The 21,012-nt window shown below is 50.0% G+C and overlaps 1 protein-coding gene across 1 annotated transcript in view; it reads right to left on the bottom strand.

Annotated features, from left to right (window-relative positions):
• Positions 1 to 1,887: 1,887 nt before the first annotated feature.
• The window catches only part of LOC122923419, a 55,181-nt gene continuing 36,056 nt past the window's right edge, over positions 1,888 to 21,012 (bottom strand). The window contains exons 6-14 of the mRNA XM_044274227.1: positions 18,250 to 18,477; positions 8,721 to 8,855; positions 8,357 to 8,410; positions 7,001 to 7,048; positions 5,045 to 5,200; positions 4,303 to 4,383; positions 3,945 to 4,223; positions 3,563 to 3,622; positions 1,888 to 3,325 (exon numbers count right to left, since the gene is read on the bottom strand). Coding sequence (XP_044130162.1) covers positions 3,018 to 3,325; positions 3,563 to 3,622; positions 3,945 to 4,223; positions 4,303 to 4,383; positions 5,045 to 5,200; positions 7,001 to 7,048; positions 8,357 to 8,410; positions 8,721 to 8,855; positions 18,250 to 18,477 — 1,349 coding nt within the window. The 3' untranslated portion in view covers positions 1,888 to 3,017. The remainder of the gene's footprint in view (positions 3,326 to 3,562; positions 3,623 to 3,944; positions 4,224 to 4,302; positions 4,384 to 5,044; positions 5,201 to 7,000; positions 7,049 to 8,356; positions 8,411 to 8,720; positions 8,856 to 18,249; positions 18,478 to 21,012) is intronic.

The raw sequence follows: 21,012 nt of genomic DNA, 5'->3' as shown, positions 1-21,012 counted from the left end.
TCAACCTAGGGAAAGTAGAGAGAAGGCTGCGGCAATCACAGGAGCTCCACTGCCTCCTCAGACAGCTGACCAACAGAGGTCCTGGTTGTCGGACCACCACTGATCAGATACCAATGACCTATCCGGAGGTCAGCCCCTTTAATGTTGGGGAGGAACTGGATCACATTGTGGACTGGATGACTTGCTCATTATGTCAGTCACACCAGGACGAGATTGATCTCACCTCTGCCTGGGTTCCGTTTCTTGACCCCTTCTTGAGGAGTACCTTCTTTTCTACTAAGAGACAACACCCTAGTGCTAATGCAGATATTCCAGAAGAGTCAATAACGAGGAGGTTCAGGAAGACACGGAGGACATGAGTGAAATGCATAGCTGTGTGAGTGGCAGCAGTAGGGGCATTTGTAGCCATGGTGGTGGTAGGGGCACTTGGGCCAAATGTAAAGGTGGGAATCATGAGGGGGCAAGGAGCCCGTGATGACATCGCAGTGTGAGAGAAGGGGCAGAATCCGGGCAACAAGGAGATAGTGACAGCAAAGAAAGAGCAGAGCACGTATGGCCAAAACACCCAAAGAAATCGCTCGAGGCAGATCTGCTCCTGCTGTGCTCGGCTAAGGGGCAGGAGATGCTGCTGTTTGTGCCCTGGGGAGGGCAGAAATGTGTATCCCCTGTGAGGGAATACTCCTCCACTCTGCTGGCCGAGTGTGCAAAACCTGAGATGCGACCATTCAAGCACAAATGTAGGAACTATTTAAAGGGGTTTTCCAGGATTTTAATATTGATGACCAGGGTTGAGTGAATCGAGCTTCCGGTCACAGAAGTGGGCTTTGGTACCGAGGTCTGAAATGGGCTTTGGTACTGGCTGGTTCCTCGATAGCGGAGCCAACTTCAGATTCCTATTTTAAAATGTTTTTAAAGATGCAGATAGGAATACCGAACCGAAGTCTGGTGCAACTTCATCCGAGACAAAATTTTGCTACACGGAGCCCATGCATTTTAATGCTGTACGGAAGCTCAATTCACTCAACCCTATTGATGACCTATCCTCAGGATATTCAAGTGTATAGGACAGAGCTGTCCCATAGAAGCCAATTGGACGGCTTGTAATTACACTAATTACTGCTGCGATGTCAAGCAGGTAAACAAGGAAGGGAAGGCAGCGCTGGTATGGCGTGCTCCGACTCCTCATACAGCTGATCGGTGAGGGTGGTGGGTGTCAGACCTCCGCTGATATGATAGTGATGACCTTTCCTGAGGACAAGTCATCTTTAATCACATGAAGTGGCATCACATTCAGCAATGTCAGCACGAGTGTCCACCTCCCCAGAGAGCGAGTGTCCACCTCCCCAGAGAACGAGTGTCCACCTCCCCAGAGAACGAGTGTCCACCTCCCCAGAGAACGAGTGTCCACCTCCCCAGAGAGCGAGTGTCCACCTCCCCAGAGAGCGAGTGTCCACCTCCCCAGAGAGCGAGTGTCCAGCAACCCACCATTGAGGGACAGGAAATGTCTTTCATGGTCACTGGGTCAATGCTTTTCATCCAGTGATGTCTCTGCTCCACCGCAAGGAGGCCAGGTGCAGCTGCCACCAAGCCCTTAACCACCTCCAACTGAAAGAGGGCAGAGCGTTGCTCCCCTTCCCCATAGGATACGTGTTGGCTGAAGAGTCGACACGCTCAGGAGCCTCACACAGCTGATTAGTTGCTACTGTGCATCGAGCAGTAAATGTCCTGCTGGAAATCTCCCCTCCAAGTATAACTAGGCAACGTGGCCAGCGGCAAGTGCAGGAACATTGTGGCTGTGCGGCGCTTATGGCGGTGGAATTGGTGGAGACAGAATATATATGACTATTTCACATAACACCAAACCTGTTGCTGGTCCCCAATAAGTGATCATTTTAGGAAAATTTTTATTTGAAAAAGCATTAAAAAAAATCAGGCAACGCAGAGCGTTATCAAACAGGCTGTTTGTTCGCACCGGCTCCGGTCCGTCCACCCATGGCTGTAACTCGGACATTACAGAGTTTTACCTGGGTCGGCTCCCGACCTAGGAGACCTGAGTGTCATACATGACTTTTCAGGGCAATCGCAGCACTTTCGATTTAGGTCGAATGTATTTGGATCCCAAAACACTTTGAAGAAATTCCCTTCTAAGGTTTCTTAAATTAGTTGAGCATCTCTTCTTTAACCTGCTGAAGCTTAGCTAGTCTGTCACCATGTACACAGCAGGACTGGATGGTGTATTACCAGCCCCCGTCAGCTTCATGGCTGACTTCACACACTGCAGTCAATGGGAAGAACCCTCAGAATGTAGGATGAAGCTCCACAGTCTCTGTAGATGCGACCACAGACTACATGATGAGCCACCATTCATGCCTGACCTGAATACAGTGACAGGAACAAGGGGCAAAGGGCATTTTTATTTTTTTATTTTTAAGAGATTTTGGTAAATCAGAATCCAGGTAGCGAAGAAGGAATATTTTATTAGAAGTGAGGGGAGCGGTCCTGGTCTAGTAATCTGCTGCTCTGGAGGACGGCAGGTAAAGTGGACACAAGGAGTTTATTCAGACCTAAGAAACGGCCGGAGGACACATGGTGGTAGTAATCAAAGTGAAAAAGGCGGAGAGAGAATACACCCCCACAACATATCACTCCCATCATCCCTGTCCCAGGGAGGATGCACAGCCCACTGCAGCATCAAGCAAGAGCAGAAGAGACTGAAGAAGATATCATGCTAAGTGTATGATGATGTCATCGCTGGGGCAGAGCTATCTCACTATACAGATGAATACTTAATAACATAATATTGTATAGTGCGTGTCGTCATTGACAACAGGTAATATGCAAGGTCCCAAAAGCTTCAAGAGAACTCTTCAGCGGTGATGACATCACACACCTGGGCTCAGCATCACCCATGAGAATGAGCGTAGCTGACCAGATGAGTCCTTTCAGACAGCAGAGACATGAGCAGACTGGACGCTAACCCTTCTCACAGGAGAATCTCGCCGTCCAGGATGTTGGTCTCAGATACTTAGGTGCATCTGTGATGTCTTCTGCTCAGCACAGTCCTCCTCATCTGTGCTGAGGTCCGCTGTCTGTAGGAGCAGCTCCTGCTTATGGTCTACTCGCTGGAGTAACCGATCCATACGAAAGATGTGAAGCGCCAAGTGCCGATTTTTTTTTAATCGTGCCATAGAGAAGGAGTTTCTAGGTTTTGGAAGCCCACGGTGGTGCCAAGGTGTCCTGGGCATCTGCCCCTCAGAGGTGTTCTGATCCTCCTCCTTGATGTCTCGCTGGAGTGGATAAGAACGTCTGCGTCTCCAGTTGTTACCTGTGTAAATGAATGTAGAAAAGGTGACCTGAAAATGGACTATCCTCAAAAGAGATCGACAGACTGACTCCAGTAACATCTGCAGCAGGTGTCAGAGTACGACCCCCAATGCTAAAGGAATCCATTACCTACCGTCTAGATCAAGTTTAGCTAAAGGGGAATCTAGATACCACCTGACCCCAGACTACTTAGGGGCTTCTACCTGTAGAAAGTGCTGAGTATAAATGACTAGGTTACCTGCTGCAGGGGCCGATTCTGCTGCTTTCATAGACTTCTTGCAGGAGTCCTGTCGGGCAGCTGTAAAGCAGAATAACATGTACAGGTGGTGAATAATCATGGCACTGACAGGGCAATCACACGATCAGTCTGGAAGCAGTTCTTACAACGTGGATCTAGAACGTAAGACTGTCGATTTAGTCTAGAACCTGCTCAGCACCCTCTCAGGATCTCCTGGTGCACATCTCTGCTCCTTCTACTACTGTTGTACACTAAGGGGTATGCTCCTAACACCACGACCATGGTGAGCAGATGATAGCTGACAGCAGCAGTGATGACTGGATGCCTGACCAATGGCAGTCATTACTCAAGGCCATCCTAACATGATCCTCCAGTCAGTTACCTCTCCTCAGCCGGCTTCTTATCTCCTCCAGCCGGTCTGGGTCTCGGTTGTTGAAGTCAGTCCATCGGTGTCGGAGCTGCCGGGGGGTGCGCAAACATCCAGACAGAGGCTCCAGGCGTCGGGCGATCTCCAGAAGGATGTCTTTGCGCTGCCTGATAGGGATGGCTCCGGCTCGGATGCTATTATCCGGCAGAAAGTGATCCATTAGTGCAACAAAACACTCCAGCTCTGCCGGGGAGAAGTTTGGGGACCTCTTGCTAGATCTTGATCCTGGGGGGTCTGTCAGAAGAAAAGTGATGTCAGCACCAGTGAGGCGGACAGGGACTGAATACAGGACAGCAGACTGCAGAGTCCTCACCTTCCTCCTGTGAGCTCGTCTGTGACTCCGGCCTACATGGTCCTGAGAGAGGAGAAGACTCCAGCTTGACACCAGGCTGACCTGTGACCACAGCAGAAGGTAATTACATACACTATATCAGTGACCCTCTAACGATCATATCTGGGCGGTCAGCAGAGACGGCCCGTCTTGCGATATACACACCTGACGGCGGGCGTTGAAGGAACACACAATTTGGGGAAGAATTATGCTGAAAAGGCTCAACCTTCTGCCAGAATGTGCTAAATATTTTGGCTTTCTCCATCACCCTTGCCATTTTTACAAAAGTAGTTATGCTGCGGGTGAGAAGAAAACTGCCACAAAGTACAGCTGAAATCTAGGATCCCTGGCAGGGGTAGAGTTCATTTTCTGTTGCACAGACCTTCCGAAGCTGTGGCAGAATTATTACCTCAGGAGTATCGCACACCAGCAGAAATGATTAGGACTGCCATAAGACTTAATCCCCCCAAAATCCTTCCTAAATCCATGGGAATGAGGAGCAGCTTGAGAACTGCTTAGGATGTCTAGGTCATGAGACTTTATTTACAGCATTGGCTTGGGACGCCCACAACCACCATGTGGAATATGGGATCCGGCTATTCTCACACAGGGTGCCCCTCACCTCCAGGGAGTGCAGGCACAAGGTTATGGCGGCCATGATTCCTCGCCCTCTCCCAGTCTAATCACTACCTACCTCACATCAGTAGATGGTCACATTCCTCACCTCCAGGAGGGGCCGTCTTCAAATGGACAGAATCCTCTGGTGACACAAGAGCTGGGGACAGCGGCTCAGTGCTCTGCCGCTCAATCCGTTTCCTCACGTCACTCTGGCCAGACATCGCTGACTCCGGGGAGGGAATGTCACTACTCCAGCTTCCTCCTAGGAGATGAGGCTGGTTATTCAGACAGCATTAGTTATAGTATGAGGGTCTCTGGGGGGAGTGCAGTAATAAGAGCAGATTACAGGGGTGGACACTGAAGGGGCTGTCAGGACAGTAACATTTATTTTATTCTACAGGTTAGAATTACTTAAATAGGCCTCCACTGCTCCTGTTCTGATGCTACCCAGGTCCTTTGCTGCTCCCGTTCCGATGCTTCCCAGGTCCTCCGCCTTTCCTGTTCTGTTGCTTTCGTAGTCCTTTGGTACTCCAGTTCTGATGCTTCCCGGGTCCTCCACCTCTCCAGTTCCAATGCTTCCCAGGTCCTTTGCTACTCTCGATGCTGCCCGGGTCCTCCGCCTCTCCTGTTCCGATGCTTCCTAGGTCCTTTGCTACTCCTGTTCCGATGCTTCCCAGGTCCTTTGCTGCTTCCTTTCCAATGCTTCCCTGGTCTTCTGCCACTTCCATTCTGATGCTTCCCAGGTCTGCCACCTCTCGAGTTCCCATGCTTCCTGGGTCCTTTGCTACTCCCGTTCTGATGCTTCCCTGGTCCTCCACCACTCCCATTCTGATGCTTCCCAGCTCCTTTGCTACTCCCATTCTGATGCTTCCCAGGTCCATTGCTGCTCCCGTTCCAAAGATTCCCGGGTCCTTTGCTGCTGCCTTTACGATGCTTCCCAGGTTCTCTGCCACTGCTGTTCTGATGCTTCCCAGGTCCTTTGCTGCTCCCGTTCCAAAGATTCCCGGGTCCTTTGCTGCTGCCTTTACGATGCTTCCCAGGTTCTCTGCCACTCCTGTTCTGATGCTTCCCAGGTTCTTTGCTTCTCCCATTCTGATGCTTCCCGGGTCCTCCGCCTCTTCTGTTCTGATGCTTCTCAGGTCCTTTGCTACTCCCATTCTGATGCTTCCCGTGTCCTCCGCCTCTTTTGTTCTTATGCTTCACCGTTCCTCCACCTGACCTGTTCTGATGCTTCCCCGGTCCTCTGCCTCTCCTGTTACGATACTTTTTGGGTCTTTTGCTACTCCCGTTCAGATGCTTCCCTGGTTCGCAACCTCTCCAGTTCCGATGCTTCCAGCATTCTTTGCTACTCCCGTTCAGATGTTTTTTCGAGTCCTCTGCCTCTCCAGTTCTGATGCTTCCCAGGTTCTCCACTGCTCCCGTTCTGATGCTTCCCAGGTCCTCCACTGCTCCCGTTCTGATGCTTCCCAGGTCCTCCACTATCACTGCCTGGGGTGGGTCACCACTGCAATTGGCTAGCGGTTATCTCCTGTGAGGAGGACTAGAAGGTAGCCACTGGCATGTACCTGGGAACAGAGGTGAGGGACCAGTGAAGAGAGTACTGAACTTCTTTTTCAGCCATTCTTCTTTCAATTCACTGCATGTTGTCAATCAGTGTCTGACCAGAATGGACATCTGCTCCCATCACAGCAGATCAGTGTTCACACCAGGTAAGACTGATATATGGATCTGAGGGTTACTATAGTACCGGGGCCCCCATCTGATGGACACGCACAGGTCACTGGTGAACGAAAAGAGTTAAATGGGTTGTCATACTTCCATTTTACCCCCAGGCAGCCCCCCCTGACTTGACCATCGGAGCAGTTCATGCTCCGATGCTCTTCTTTGCCCTGCACGATGTAGCACAGGGCAAGGGAGCACATCGGAGCATGGGATGCTCTGATGCCAACATCACGGGCGCTGCCTGGGTGAAAATAAGGGTATGTCCGGGTTCAGCTCTGAACCCATCCAACCCCTTTAATACAAAAAATGTACTCCCCACCATTCAGGAAACGCTCCTCACCTCCTTCATCTTCTTCACTGCCCGGCTCGGATTTAATCATCCGCAGTCCTGGGATTAATCATAAGAGAAAAACATCAGGGAGCAAAAAACGCAATGGACAGTCCGAAAACTGGGGGATCTGAGTATCAGAAGGGAACGATGAGAACCTCCTGCTCATAACACTGACATCTCGGTATATAATACTGGCATCCCGGGACTATAATACTGACATCCCGGGACTAAAATACTGACATCCCAGTATATAATACTGGCATCCTGATATATAATACTGACATCCTGATATATAATACTGGCATCCTGATACTAAAATACTGGCATCCTGATACTAAAATACTGACATCCTGATACTAAAATACTCACATCCCGGGACTATATTACTGGCATCCCGGGACTATAATACTGGCATCCCGATACTATAATACTCACATCCCGATACTATAATACTCACACGCCGATACTATAATGCTCACATCCCGATACTATAATACTCACATCCCGGGACTATAATACTGGCATCCCGGGACTATAATACTGGCATCCCGATACTATAATACTGACATCCCGATACTATAATACTGACATCCCGATACTAAAATACTGACATCCCGATACTAAAATACTGACATCCTGATACTAAAATACTCACATCCTGATACTAAAATACTCACATCCCGGGACTATAATACTGGCATCCCGATACTATAATACTGACATCCCGATACTATAATACTCACATCCCGATACTATAATACTCACATCCCGGGACTAAAATACTCACATCCTGATACTATAATACTGACATCGTGATACTATAATACTGACATCCCAGCACTATAATACTGACATCCCGATACTAAAATACTGACATCCCGATACTAAAATACTGACATCCCGATACTATAATACTCACATCCCGATACTATACTACTCACATCCCGGGACTAAAATACTGACATCCCAGTATATAATACTGGCATCCTGATATATAATACTGACATCCCGATACTATAATACTGACATCCCGATACTATAATACTAACATCCTGGCACTATAATACTGACATCCCGTTACTAAAATACTCACATCCCGATACTATAATACTCACATCCCAATACTATAATACTCACATCCCGGGACTATAATACTGACATCTCGGGACTATAATACTGACATCCCGGGACTATAATACTGACATCCCGGCACTATAATACTGACATCCCGAGATTATAATACTGACATCCTGATACTATAATACTGACATCCCGAGATTATAATACTGACATCTCAGTCACATCACTATCATCTCCCCGACCATAACACTATGATACTGAGGGGTCTGGGTCACACACCATTACCTGGGTCTGCGAGTCCATCGGGTATCTCTGGATCCACGCCCACCGCAGGGTCACCTGTTCCAGATAAAGGAGAAGACATTACACCTGTACATGCTGAGGGCCGGTACCTGCACACGTGTGGTTCTGTATTAGGTGACTACGGTGACTGTGGTTTTCAATTCCACATAAACTTAAATAAGTAGAAAATGCAGCAAATATGCAGCAAACCCAAGATACACTGGTATTCCCATTCATTACAATAGCGCCGCAGCGGTATTTCACCGGGCAGAGGAAGCAAGAACATATAACAGGAAGGTATCAGTGAAGGTGACTGTGATATCAGGCTGGATCTCAGGAGAGCCGTGCGGACCCCGGACAGAATTACCTTGTGCATGTAGAGAGGAGTATAATGCAGCAGTAGTCGCTCTCCCCGGAAATCTCTTCACCGCTCCTGAGGATCCATGCAAAGCACTCTGCTCCTCCATGCACTCTCCTGCCGATCGCTGCCCCCACCTCTCTCCTGAAACATCACACATCAGCATCAGGAGAGATCTCACGTGTCCACCATGTCCTAACATACCTTTACCTTAAGCTGACCACAGACACAAGACCACCATCAGCAAAAACCTTCTACTCCAACAGTCAGCCATAATCGTGTCCTAATGTTCTGCCGACATCTCTCCAAAAGTGTTTTTCTTCACTAGTTTCTGAAGAGAGAGAGGGACAGCTAGCTCAGGCCTTTCCTCAGCATCAAACCCTTCTGCCAGGGAGGAGACTGGAGAAACCAGCTCTATGCCTCTTCCTAGGGAGGAGACTGGAGAAGCCAGCCCTATGCCTCGTCCTAGGGAGGAGACTGGAGAAGCCAGCCCTATGCCTCGTCCTAGGGAGGAGACTGGAGAAGCCAGCCATATGCCTCGTCCTAGGGAGGAGACTGGAGAAGCCAGCCCTATGCCTCATCCTAGGGAGGAGACTGGAGAAACCAGCCCTATGCCTCGTCCTAGGGAGGAGACTGGAGAAGCCAGCCCTGTGCCTCTTCCTAGGGAGGAGACTGGAGAAGCCAGCCCTATGCCTCATCCTAGGGAGGAGACTGGAGAAACCAGCTCTATGCCTCATCCTAGGGAGGAGACAGGAGAAGCCAGCCTTATGCCTCGTCTCAGGGAGGAGACTGGAGAAGCCAGCCCTGTGCCTCTTCCTAGGGAGGAGACTGGAGAAGCCAGCCCTATGCCTCATCCTATGCAGGAGACTGGAGAAACCAGCTCTATGCCTCATCCTAGGGAGGAGACTGGAGAAGCCAGCCCTATGCCTCGTCCTAGGGAGGAGACAGGAGAAGCTGGCCTTATGCCTCGTCTCAGGGAGGAGACTGGAGAAGCAAGCCCTATGCCTCGTCCTAGGGAGGAGACTGGAGAAGCCAGCCCTATGCCTCGCCCTGTATTGTTTTGCACCTGAATTCCTCCAGTAAAGAATCCCCCTAGTTACTGCAGACCCTGACTCTCTGGACTTATTTCCCATTTGGGTGCACCATTCCTTTCGGAGAGCAGCTACACGTGGTGACACCTCGACGGTGTCTGGGGGACCCAGCGTAGCCACTGTAATTTGGCATCATGAACAGGATCTGGTCCAGCACCAGCAGTAATTGTGGATCCAGCTCCAGTGGCAACTACAGGAAAGCCCCAGCCCGTATCTGTGGTGAACCAGCAACATATAAGCATCTGTACAGTAAGTGTTCCCCTTGTGGAGTGTTCTACAAGCAAGTGACTAGTGATACTGTGTCCTGCATTACTAGCTAGAGATTTGCTAGTGAGGGACTGGGTTACTGCCTCCTAGTGCTGATATACTTTGCTGCCATGTCAGTAGATGGAGTCTGTGATCTGCCTGCCAGTCCTGGGGTCTCCAGCCTTTCTCCAACAATACCCTTGTCAGTGCCATAGGTTTTTGGTGCACCATGGTTAACGAAATATGGAGGAGAGCCTATAGGCCTCAAAGATTTTAGGGATCAGATTTAGCGCGATTTACAAGATGATTTCCCTTAATGAAGACCAGAAAGTCGCTATGTCGATTGGTCAGTTGTAGGGGAGCAGCCCTCAGGGAGGTCATGGGAAGCAACAAGGTAAAATAGGAGAGAAGATTTACAAGAAGAAAAACTGCTACAAGAGGACGTCGTTATAAATTAGAGGGACAAAGGGTTAACAGTAATATCAGGAAGTATTACTTTACTGAGAGAGTAGTGGATGCAGGGAATAGCCTTCCTGCAGAAGTGGTAGCTGCAAATACAGTGGAGGAGGTTAAGCATGCATGGGATAGGCATAAGGCCATCCTTCATATAAGATAGGGCCGGGGCTATCCATAGTATTCAGTATATTGGGCAGACTAGATGGGCCACATGGGTCTTATCTGCCGACACATTCTAGGTTTTTATGGCCTATTACTGAGACGTGTACTGCTGACCACATTGTAGACAGACTTGTCAGCGTGTCTGACAGAAGCACAATATCAGGGGGGCGCTCCGAGGGCATAAACCTTTTTAGGGACCACAAGGTTGAGATTGGAGATGTAAGGGTTACTGATGCTAAACCCATATGGCTACAACCTCACTCAGACACATCACTGTGGTGTAAAGCACGTGTAAGACCACATGGACAAGCTGACCAGGCCCTTGTGGAACCTTCCTTGAATAAATGAGAACTTGCTTTGACCCTACTGAGTCAGTGTTATTTCTTCCGTGCACGTAAAATCCTTGGATTACTACTAATTTGGAGCAGCAGAGCAAACATGATTGACCCTGATTGGAGCATCTTCAACACTATACTGGATGGGGTGAGGAATACTCGGTGGCTGCCCACAGTCTAGTTACTGTGAAGTGAGGCAGGTGCCCGTCCGCACGCTGAACATTAGTGACCGACCTGTTCAGCTGAACAGATACCAGACTGGTACTAAATTAATACATGTTGGGAACAATCATATTGTCCACTTCGACATCCAGCCACGCAGTCTGCCAGCTGGGCGGAAGTCTGTCCAGAGGGTCTCTGGTGGGAGCAGCTGCACATTGGAGATCAGGAACCCCCCGCTGAGTGGAAGGAGGGTGTCCTTAAGGTTGGTAAGGAGCATGAGGTGCTTTTAGTAAACACCCCACAGATTTTGGGAAAGTAGAAGTGATCCAACACACCATCCCTACTGGGTTCACCTACCCATTAAAGATACAGGCTCATACCACCCGCCATGTACAGTTGTGTTCAAAATTATTCAACCCCCAATGCTGTAAAGGGTTTTAGGGAATTTCGTGTACATTTGTAATTGTGTTCAGAATGAAATCTTAAGGACTTTTTAAAGAACCAAATGCAACTAAAATGACATCAATTGTTTTTGTAATACAGAATTAAATGTTTTTTGTGTGATTTCTTCACTGAAACAATTATTCAACCCCTTGACGACTACCACTCTTAAGAACAGAGGTTCATTCAAGTGTTTTCGATCAGGTATTGAAAACACCTGTGGATGTCAAGGAGCAGCAATCAAGCATAATAAGCACCAATGAGGCAGATGTAAAAGGACTGTGATACTCAGCTCCTTCTAGACATTTACTGGTGTGTTTACAAAACATGGGGAAGTCAAGAGAATGGTCCAGGAAGACGAGAAGAGGTGATGTCTCTTCACAGGAAGGGCAATGGCTATAAGAGGATTGCAAAGATGCTAAACATACCAAGAGACACCATAGGAAGCATCATTCGCAAATTCAAGGCAAAGGGCACTGTTGAAACGCTACCTGGTCGTGGCAGAAAGAAGATGCTGACTTCGACTGCCGTGCGCTACCTGAAGCGTAAAGTGGAGAAAAGTCCCCGTGTGACTGCTGAGGAACTGAAAGAAGATTTGTCAGATGTGGGCACTGAAGTCTCAGCTCCGACAATGAGGCGCACACTGCGTAATGAAGGCCTCCATGCCAGAACTCCCAGGCGCACCCCCTGCTGTCTCCAAAGAATAAGAAGAGTCGACTGCAGTATGCCAAAAGTCATGTGGACAAACCACAAAAGTTTTGGGATAGTGTTCTGTGGACTGATGAAACAAAATTAGAACTTTTTGGGCCCATGGATCAACGCTATGTTTGGAGGAGGAAGAACAAGGTCTATGAAGAAAAGAACACCTTGCCTACTGTGAAGCATGGCAGGGGTTGTAACGGATCTCCTAGCACCCCGACCGGGTACCTCCGTCGATAGATGCTCCTAGTGCTTTCCGAGGACTCCAAGCACTCCACTTGACACTGTACGCCCTGCAGACCCCACGAACCGCCGCAGCTTGGTTGGGGTCTCACCGTCCTCCACCCACGCTGGACCTACGACAAGGCTCCAGTGGGTGAACCTCTCCTACAGCCAGAGAGCAGGAACAGCTCTTACAAGAGCTAGTAGTTATGCCAGGGGAGTATAGCAAATCTTCAGCGAATAGCAATCCCCCAGTTTGATCAGTTATCCAAACACCAGTCTCAACATGATGAAGGATAAAACAGGAACACTTTATTGAGGGCTACTCGCCCGTATTTATGCAGGTCCCCATCTGGTGGACACGCCCCCAGGGGACCAGAATGGAGACTGCGACACACCGAACAGATACAGCACATCCCCACAATGCATCATGGTTTCCTCCTCTCTGCCCCAGAGACAACCGAGGGATAATCCAATTATCTCTCAGGACAAAGGGGAGATCGCCAATACACATGCGGGGACAACAGGACAGAAATCACCATTTAAACACACAATGTCACACCCTCCCAGCAACCACAGACATTTAACATATTCCCAGATAGCTCAAGTCTGAGTGCATATCATTAGGTGAATGGCACTCAGACCACACGAATACAATTAAACTAGCCATCTGGGTACCCTCACATAACAAAATACAATTCCAAAGACAGATTTAAGCTGTGCGGCCGGCCTGTTTTCTTTAAAGTTAGTATGGGCCATAATCCTGAGTCAAGAGGCTAGCAACCAGCCCCCTCCAAAACACCGTGGCGAGGTTGGTTTCGTCACACATCTCCCCCTTCCAGGGAAGACTAACCAGATACCTGACCCCACGGTCAGTACCTGAGTTAGTCTGGCAGTCCAACCACAACCCCATACTGGACCTGTTGAATTTTGGGGCCTGGCTCTGTTCCGTATGTCCCCAGTTGTTGAGTGGGCATCTGCGACTCCTTGCTGCCTTGTGGTTCTCCAGCTTGGAGCTGTAGGTACTTGGTGGGCAGAGGCCGACTGCGCTCTGCCCAGATGCCAGCTCTTCCACTGGGGTCGCTTGTGGGGAGTCCGGCTCTGAAGAAGAGGATAGGGGAGGGCAGAGACCGACTGCGCTCTGCCCAGATGCCAGCTCTTCCGCTGGGGTAGCCTGTGGGAAGTCCGGCTGTGGAGAAGAGGATAGGGGAGGGCAGAGGCCGACTGCGCTCTGCCCAGATGCCAGCTCTTCCGCTGGGGTAGCCTGTGGGAAGTCCGGCTCTGGAGAAGAGGATAAGGGAGGGCAGAGGCCGACTGCACTCTGCCCAGATGCCAGCTCTTCCGCTGGGGTAGCCTGTGGGAAGTCCGGCTCTGGAGGAGTAGAGGATAGGGGAGGGCAGAGGCCGACTGCGCTCTGCCCAGATGCCAGCTCTTCCGCTGGGATGGGATCAGGAAATCCTATCCCCAGGACCTTGTTGCAGATCGGCTGTGGAGAGGAGGAATCGCTTACCTCCTCCTCCAGGCATTCCTGCAGGGTTGGTGGGGGATCTGGACCGGCCGTCCAGTATCCTGGTAGGCCTGGTGCAGAGACCGCGGTCCCATCTGCACCATCGAAGTTAGGGGTGCTGTCACCCTGTGGTTGGGGATAGAGACCGGTTGTCTCTTCTCTCTTTACAACACACTGCTGCTGGGGAGTCAGACCGACTGTCTCAACTCTCTGTAACGCTGCCTGGTGCTGGGTAGTGGGTGCGACCATCTCCACTCCTAGTAATGCTGGTTGCTGCAGGGACGGGGGACTGACAATCTCCTCTCCCTGTGATCCTGTCTGCCGCTGGGGAGAGAGACCGGTTGTCATCTCTCTCTGTAAGTTAAGCTGTCGATGGGAAGTCAGACCGACTGTCTGGACTCCAGGTAATGCTGGCTGTAGTTGGGGATCTGGGCCGGCTACCCAGCATCCCTGTAGGGCCGGTGGAGAGACTTCGGTCCCATCTCTACCTGCCGTCGGGACATCTTCCCAGAACCAGTCAATGAAGTTCCCTACTTTGGGAGTTGGTAGGGAAGCAGGGGGTATCGCCGGCAAGTCTTCCCAGTTGTAGGAGGGCAGATCTGGCTCTACTTGTCGAGTAAGTTGGGGATGAACAGAGCTGAGCAGGTGTTGGTAGGTCTGCTCCAGCTTCCACTCCCTTGTTACCAGGTGGATCATGTCTTTGCTCACCTCCCATCCGTCAGCATAATCATGCATGCCCATCCGGTAGTCGTAGATGTCCCAAAACCTAGACTCCTCCGTGCTGCCAAGATCAATGTCCTCCTCCAAGGCATCCCATAGTAACCCAGGTCCATCATAATCCTCACCCTCGGGTCTGTCGTGCTCAGCCATCCAGGGGGAATGTTGAATGACATGCCACCTTAGGGCCTGGTAAGCGTCCTCTAGCCAAAGCTCCTTACATACCAGGTTCTGGAGCTCTGTTACCCAGTCATCCAGGGGCTGCTCTCCCAAGAGACCCATCCGCATCGCCACACGCTTTTGTAGCCGGATTTAGGTCTGGAGACTGGCTAGGCCACTCCAGAACCTTGATATGCTTCTTACGGAGCCGCTCCTTGGTTATCCTGGCTGTGTGCTTCGGGTCGTTGTCATGTTGGAAGACCCAGCCACGACCCATCTTCAATGCTCTGACTGAGGGAAGGAGGTTGTTGATCAAAATCTCACAATAAATGGCCCCATTCATCCTCTCCTTAATACAGTGCAGTCGTCCTGTCCCCTTCGCAGAAAATCACCCCCAAAGCATGATGTTACCCCCCCCCCCCATGCTTCACAGTAGGGATGGTGTTCTTGGGATGCAACTCATCCTTTTTCCTCCAAACACGACGAGTGAAGTTTAGACCACTTTGGTCTCCTCTGACCATATGCCTTTCTAACATGCCTCCTCTGGATCATCCAGATTGTCATTGGCCCCAGACGGGCCTGGACATGTGATGACTTGAGTTGGAGAACCTTCAGTGCAATGCATGATTTGAAACCATAACGGCGTAGTGTTCTACCGACAGTGACCTCTGAAACTGTGGTCCCAGCTCTCCTCATGTCATTGACCAGCTCCTCCCTTATAGTTCTGGGCTGATTCCTCACCTTTCTTATCATCAGTGAAACCCTACGAGGTGAGATCTTGCATGGAGCCCCAGTCCAAGGGAGACTGACCGTCGTCTTTAGCCTCTTCCATTTTCTAACAATTGATCTATTTTCACCAAGCTGCTTGGCAATTGCCCCGTAGCCCTTTCCAGCCTTGTGGAGGTCCACAATTTTGTATCTGGTGTCTTTGGACAGCTCTTTGGTTTTGCCCATGGTATTAGTTGGTGTCTGACTGACTGTGGGATGGACAGAGGTTTTTAAAGAGCTCAGACGGGTGCTACGATGTTGGATTAATGAGTGGAGTAGAGGTGGACTTTTTAAAGGCGCAGTAACAGGTCTTTGAGAGACAGAATTCTTGCCATTTCTCAGGTGTTCAGATACTTCTGTTCAGCCGTGCAAGACAAAGAAATTCTTTATAAATCATACAATGTGATTTCCTGAATTTTTCTTTTTTATTCTGTCTCTGAGTGGGAACGCACCTACAATGTGAATGTCAGACCGTCCATGATTTCTAAGTGGGAGAACTTGCAAAATCGCAGGGTGTTCAAATACTTCTGTTCCTCACTGTATGTTGTGATATGTATCCTGTTCATTATCACTGTATTTACATAGCTCTGTGGAAAGGGTTAATGAATACTGAGAGACTGCAAGGGTACTTTCCCACTAGCGTTATTCTTTTCTGGTATTGAAATCCGGTAAAGGGTCTCAATACCGGAAAAAAACTGATCAGTTTTATCCTAATGCATTCTGAATGGAGAGCGATCCGTTCAGTATGCATCAGGATGTCTTCCGTTCCGTCCCTTGTATGGTATTTGACCGGACAAAATTCCAGAGCACTACCGCACTTGCCGGATTCGGCATTAATTTCCATAGAGATGTATTAATGCCGGATTCGGTAACAAGTGTTCCAGAAATTGCTGCGTTGCCGGATCCGGCTTTCCGGTTTGCGCATGCGTCGGGACATAGGAGGAGCTATATTTGCTTTTGATCTTTTAAAAATTGAAATACCGGATCCATTATTCCGTCTAACGGATCCGGAAAAAACATATTTCTGTTCGTTTGCATACGGTTTGCCGGATACAGCAGGCAGTTCTGTGTCCGGAACTGCCTGCCGGATCCGAACAACACTAGTGTGAAAGTACCCTTAGGACTTTGATTGAGAAGCTGGTAATTTTTCACAGCTGCCATAGGGTTTAAAGAAGAGCATGTTTTGGAGGGAAAAAGACAGACTTGTTTACCACCAAAAACCAGACAGACTGACCTAGTGAATGTCTGGTTTAGTTCCGTTGTTATGTCTGGAAACTTGTGTTTGTCTGGAAAACCTGCTGTGTCATTGCCATTGAGGATCATTGAAGCTGTAATGTAAGTCTATGAGAGACGGAAAGTGTAACATTGTATCTGTTTGTGCTGAGCTTCTCCACTCAACCCCTCCCACTAGAAGGTTCTAGTCTAGCAAAAACTGTGTATAAGAAGAGCAGTCAGAGCCCCTAGTGTGCTGCAGTTAGGGACCAGTGCTTGGAGGGGAGACACTGCCAGTCTACTGAGTGACCAGAAGAAGACGCTGAGATGGGGACACGCTGCCACAGACCCTGCATCACCAGCCTTGGATCAGGGTACCAGCCTTGGAGAGAAAGAGGGACAGCTATCTCAGGCCTTTCCTCAGCATAGAACCTTCTTCTGCCAGGAGGGGACTGAAGAAGCCAGCCCAATGGCTCGCCTGTATTGTTTTGCACCTGAATTCCTCCATTAAAAAAGCATCCTGGTTTACTGCAGACCCTGACTCTCTGAACTTATTTCCTACCCCGCATCACATCTTACCATCCTTTCCGGAGAGCAGCAACACGTGGTGACAACTCAACAGTGTCCGGGGGACCCAGCGTAGCGTTGGGGCCACCCAAAACCCGGCCACTGCAGAGGTTTATGTTATACCGTTACTACAGAGCACTGCTCCTCATCATCTGTCCTCTGTGCTTCTCCTCATCCACCTTCTGCACACCTCATCCATCCTCCCTCTGTGTTCCTCTTCATTTACTGTCTGCTTTGCTCCTCATCCGCTCTCCCTCTGCACTCCTCCTCATCCGCTCAACCTCTGCGTTCCTCCTCATCTGCTCTCCCTCTGTGCTCCTCTTTATCTGCACTCTGTGCTCCTCCTCATCCGCTCTCCCTCTGTGCTCCTCCTCATCCGCTTAACCTCTGCGTTCCTCCTCATCTGCTCTCCCTCTGTGCTCCTCTTTATCTGCACTCTGAGCTCCTCCTCATCTGCTCTCTGTGCATTTCCTTATCCGCCCTCTCTGCTCCTCCTCCTCTGCTCTCCCTCTGTGCTCCTCCTCATCCATCCTCTGTGCTCCTGCTCATCCACCCACTGCACTCCTCCTTATCCGCTGTCCCTCTGCGCTCCTCCTCATCAACTCTCCCTCTGTGCTCCTCCTCATCCACTCTCCCTCTGTGCTCCTCCTCATCCACTCTCCCTCTGTGCTCCTCCTCATCCACTCTCCCTCTGTGCTCCTCCTTATCCACCGTCACTGCGCTCCTCCTCATTCACCCTCTGTGCTGTCCGTCATCTTCCCTTCTCACCTTCCTGTAAGAGCAGTGGAACTCACCTGACTTCTGAAGTGGAGGTGGCACAATGTAGTGCCCCTGTGCATCGATGTGTGTGGTTAATGAAGTGTGCACAGGAAGGTCAGGCAAAATAGGGAAATAAGTGGATGACTCCCTGGACCTCTCATCCCATTCAGAACTTAGAGGGTCCCCCTGAGCCTCCTCTCCTTCTTCTGAGGATGATGAAGGTGATGAGTGTGGGCGAGAGAGCCTCCGTTTCCACCTCCTCCCTGTAATAATAAAAATATAATTACAATATGTGACAAAGGAGGGGGAGGATATCGTGTCTCCACTCTGCTCATTCACATGTTGCTCCTGTCTCAACTCTGCTCATTCAGATGTGACTCCTGTCTCCACTCTGCTCATTCACATGTGGCTCCTGTCTCCACTATGTTTATTCACATGTGGCTCCTGTCTCCACTCTGTTCATACACTTGTGGCTCCTGTCTCCACTCTGCTCATTCACATGTGGCTTCTGTCTCCACTCTGCTCATTCACATGTGGCTCCTGTCTCCACTATGTTTATTCACATGTGGCTCCTGTCTCCACTCTGTTCATACACTTGTGGCTCCTGTCTCCACTCTGCTCATTCACATGTGGCTTCTGTCTCCACTCTGCTCATTCACATGTGGCTCCTGTCTCCACTCTGTTCATACACTTGTGGCTCCTGTCTCCACTCTGCTCATTCACATGTGGCTCCTGTCTCCACTCTGCTCATTCACATTTGGCTCCTGTCTCCACGCTGCTCATTCACATGTGGCTCCTGTCTCCACTCTGCTCATTCACATGTGACTCCTGTCTCCACTCTGCTCATTCACATGTTGCTCCTGTCTCCACTCTGCTCATTCACATGTGGCTCCTGTCTCCACTCTGCTCATTCACATGTTGCTCCTGTCTCAACTCTGCTCATTCAGATGTGGCTCCTGTCTCCACTCTGCTCATTCACATGTTGCTCCTGTCTCAACTCTGCTCATTCAGATGTGACTCCTGTCTCCACTCTGCTCATTCACATGTGGCTCCTGTCTCCACTATGTTTATTCACATGTGGCTCCTGTCTCCACTCTGCTCATTCACATGTGGCTTCTGTCTCCACTCTGCTCATTCACATGTGGCTCCTGTCTCCACTCTGCTCATACACTTGTGGCTCCTGTCTCCACTCTGTTCATACACTTGTGGCTCCTGTCTCCACTCTGCTCATTCACATGTGGCTCCTGTCTCCACTCTGCTCATTCACATTTGGCTCCTGTCTCCACTCTGCTCATTCACATGTGGCTCCTGTCTCCACTCTGCTCTTACACTTGTGGCTCCTGTCTCCACTCTGCTCATTCACATGTGGCTTCTGTCTCCACTCTGCTCATTCACATGTGGCTCCTGTCTCCACTCTGCTCATTCACATGTGGCTCCTGTCTCCACTCTGCTCATACACTTGTGGCTCCTGTCTCCACTCTGCTCATTCACATGTGGCTCCTGTCTCCACTCTGCTCATTCACATGTGGTTCCTGTCTCCACTCTGCTCATTCACATTTGGCTCCTGTCTCCACTCTGCCCATATACTTGTGGCTCCTGTCTCCACTCTGCTCATTCACATGTGGCTCCTGTCTCCACTCTGCTCATTCACATGTGGCTCCTGTCTCCACTCTGCTCATTCACATGTGGCTCCTGTCTCCACTCTGCTCATTACACTTGTGGCTCCTGTCTCCACTCTGCTCATTCACATGTGCTTCTGTCTCCACCTGCCATTCACATGTGGCTTCTGTCTCCACTCTGCCATATACTTGTGGCTCCTGTCTCCACTCTGCTCATTCACATGTGGCTCCTGTCTCCACTCTGCTCATTCACATTTGGCTCCTGTCTCCACTCTGCCCATATACTTGTGGCTCCTGTCTCCACTCTGCTCATTCACATGTGGCTCCTGTCTCCACTCTGCTCATTCACATGTGGCTCCTGTCTCCACTCTGCTCATTCACATGTGGCTCCTGTCTCCACTCTGCTCATTCACATGTGGCTCCTGTCTCCACTCTGCTCATTCACATGTGGCTCCTGTCTCCACTCTGCTCATTCACATGTGGCTCCTGTCTCCACTCTGCTCATTCACATGTGGCTCCTGTCTCCACTCTGCTCATTCACATGTGGCTCCTGTCTCCACTCTGCTCATTCACATGTGGCTCCTGTCTCCACTCTGCTCATTCACATGTGGCTCCTGTCTCCACTCTGCTCATTCACATGTGGCTTCTGTCTCCACTCTGCCCATATACTTGTGACTCCTGTCTCCACTCTGCTCATTCACATGTGGCTCCTGTCTCCACTCTGCTCATTCACATGTGGCTCCTGTCTCCACTCTGCTCATTCACATGTGGCTCCTGTCTCCACTCTGCTCATTCACATGTGGCTCCTGTCTCCACTCTGCTCATTCACATGTGGCTTCTGTCTCCACTCTGCCCATATACTTGTGACTCCTGTCTCCACTCTGCTCATTCACATGTGGCTCCTGTCTCCACTCTGCTCATTCACATGTGGCTCCTGTCTCCACTCTGCTCATTCACATGTGGCTCCTGTCTCCACTCTGCTCATTCACATGTGGTTCCTGTCTCCACTCTGCTCATTCACATGTGGTTCCTGTCTCCACTCTGCTCATTCACATGTGGCTTCTGTCTCCACTCTGCCCATATACTTGTGGCTCCTGTCTCCACTCTGCTCATTCACATGTGGCTCCTGTCTCCACTCTGCTCATTCACATGTGGCTTCTGTCTCCACTCTGCTCATTC

This window comes from Bufo gargarizans, unplaced genomic scaffold, assembly GCF_014858855.1.
Source record: "Bufo gargarizans isolate SCDJY-AF-19 unplaced genomic scaffold, ASM1485885v1 original_scaffold_1589_pilon, whole genome shotgun sequence".
Taxonomy (NCBI): Eukaryota; Metazoa; Chordata; class Amphibia; order Anura; family Bufonidae; genus Bufo; species Bufo gargarizans.
The sequence above is the reverse complement of the archived record's forward strand: the minus strand, read 5'-3'. Positions and strand labels throughout refer to the sequence as shown.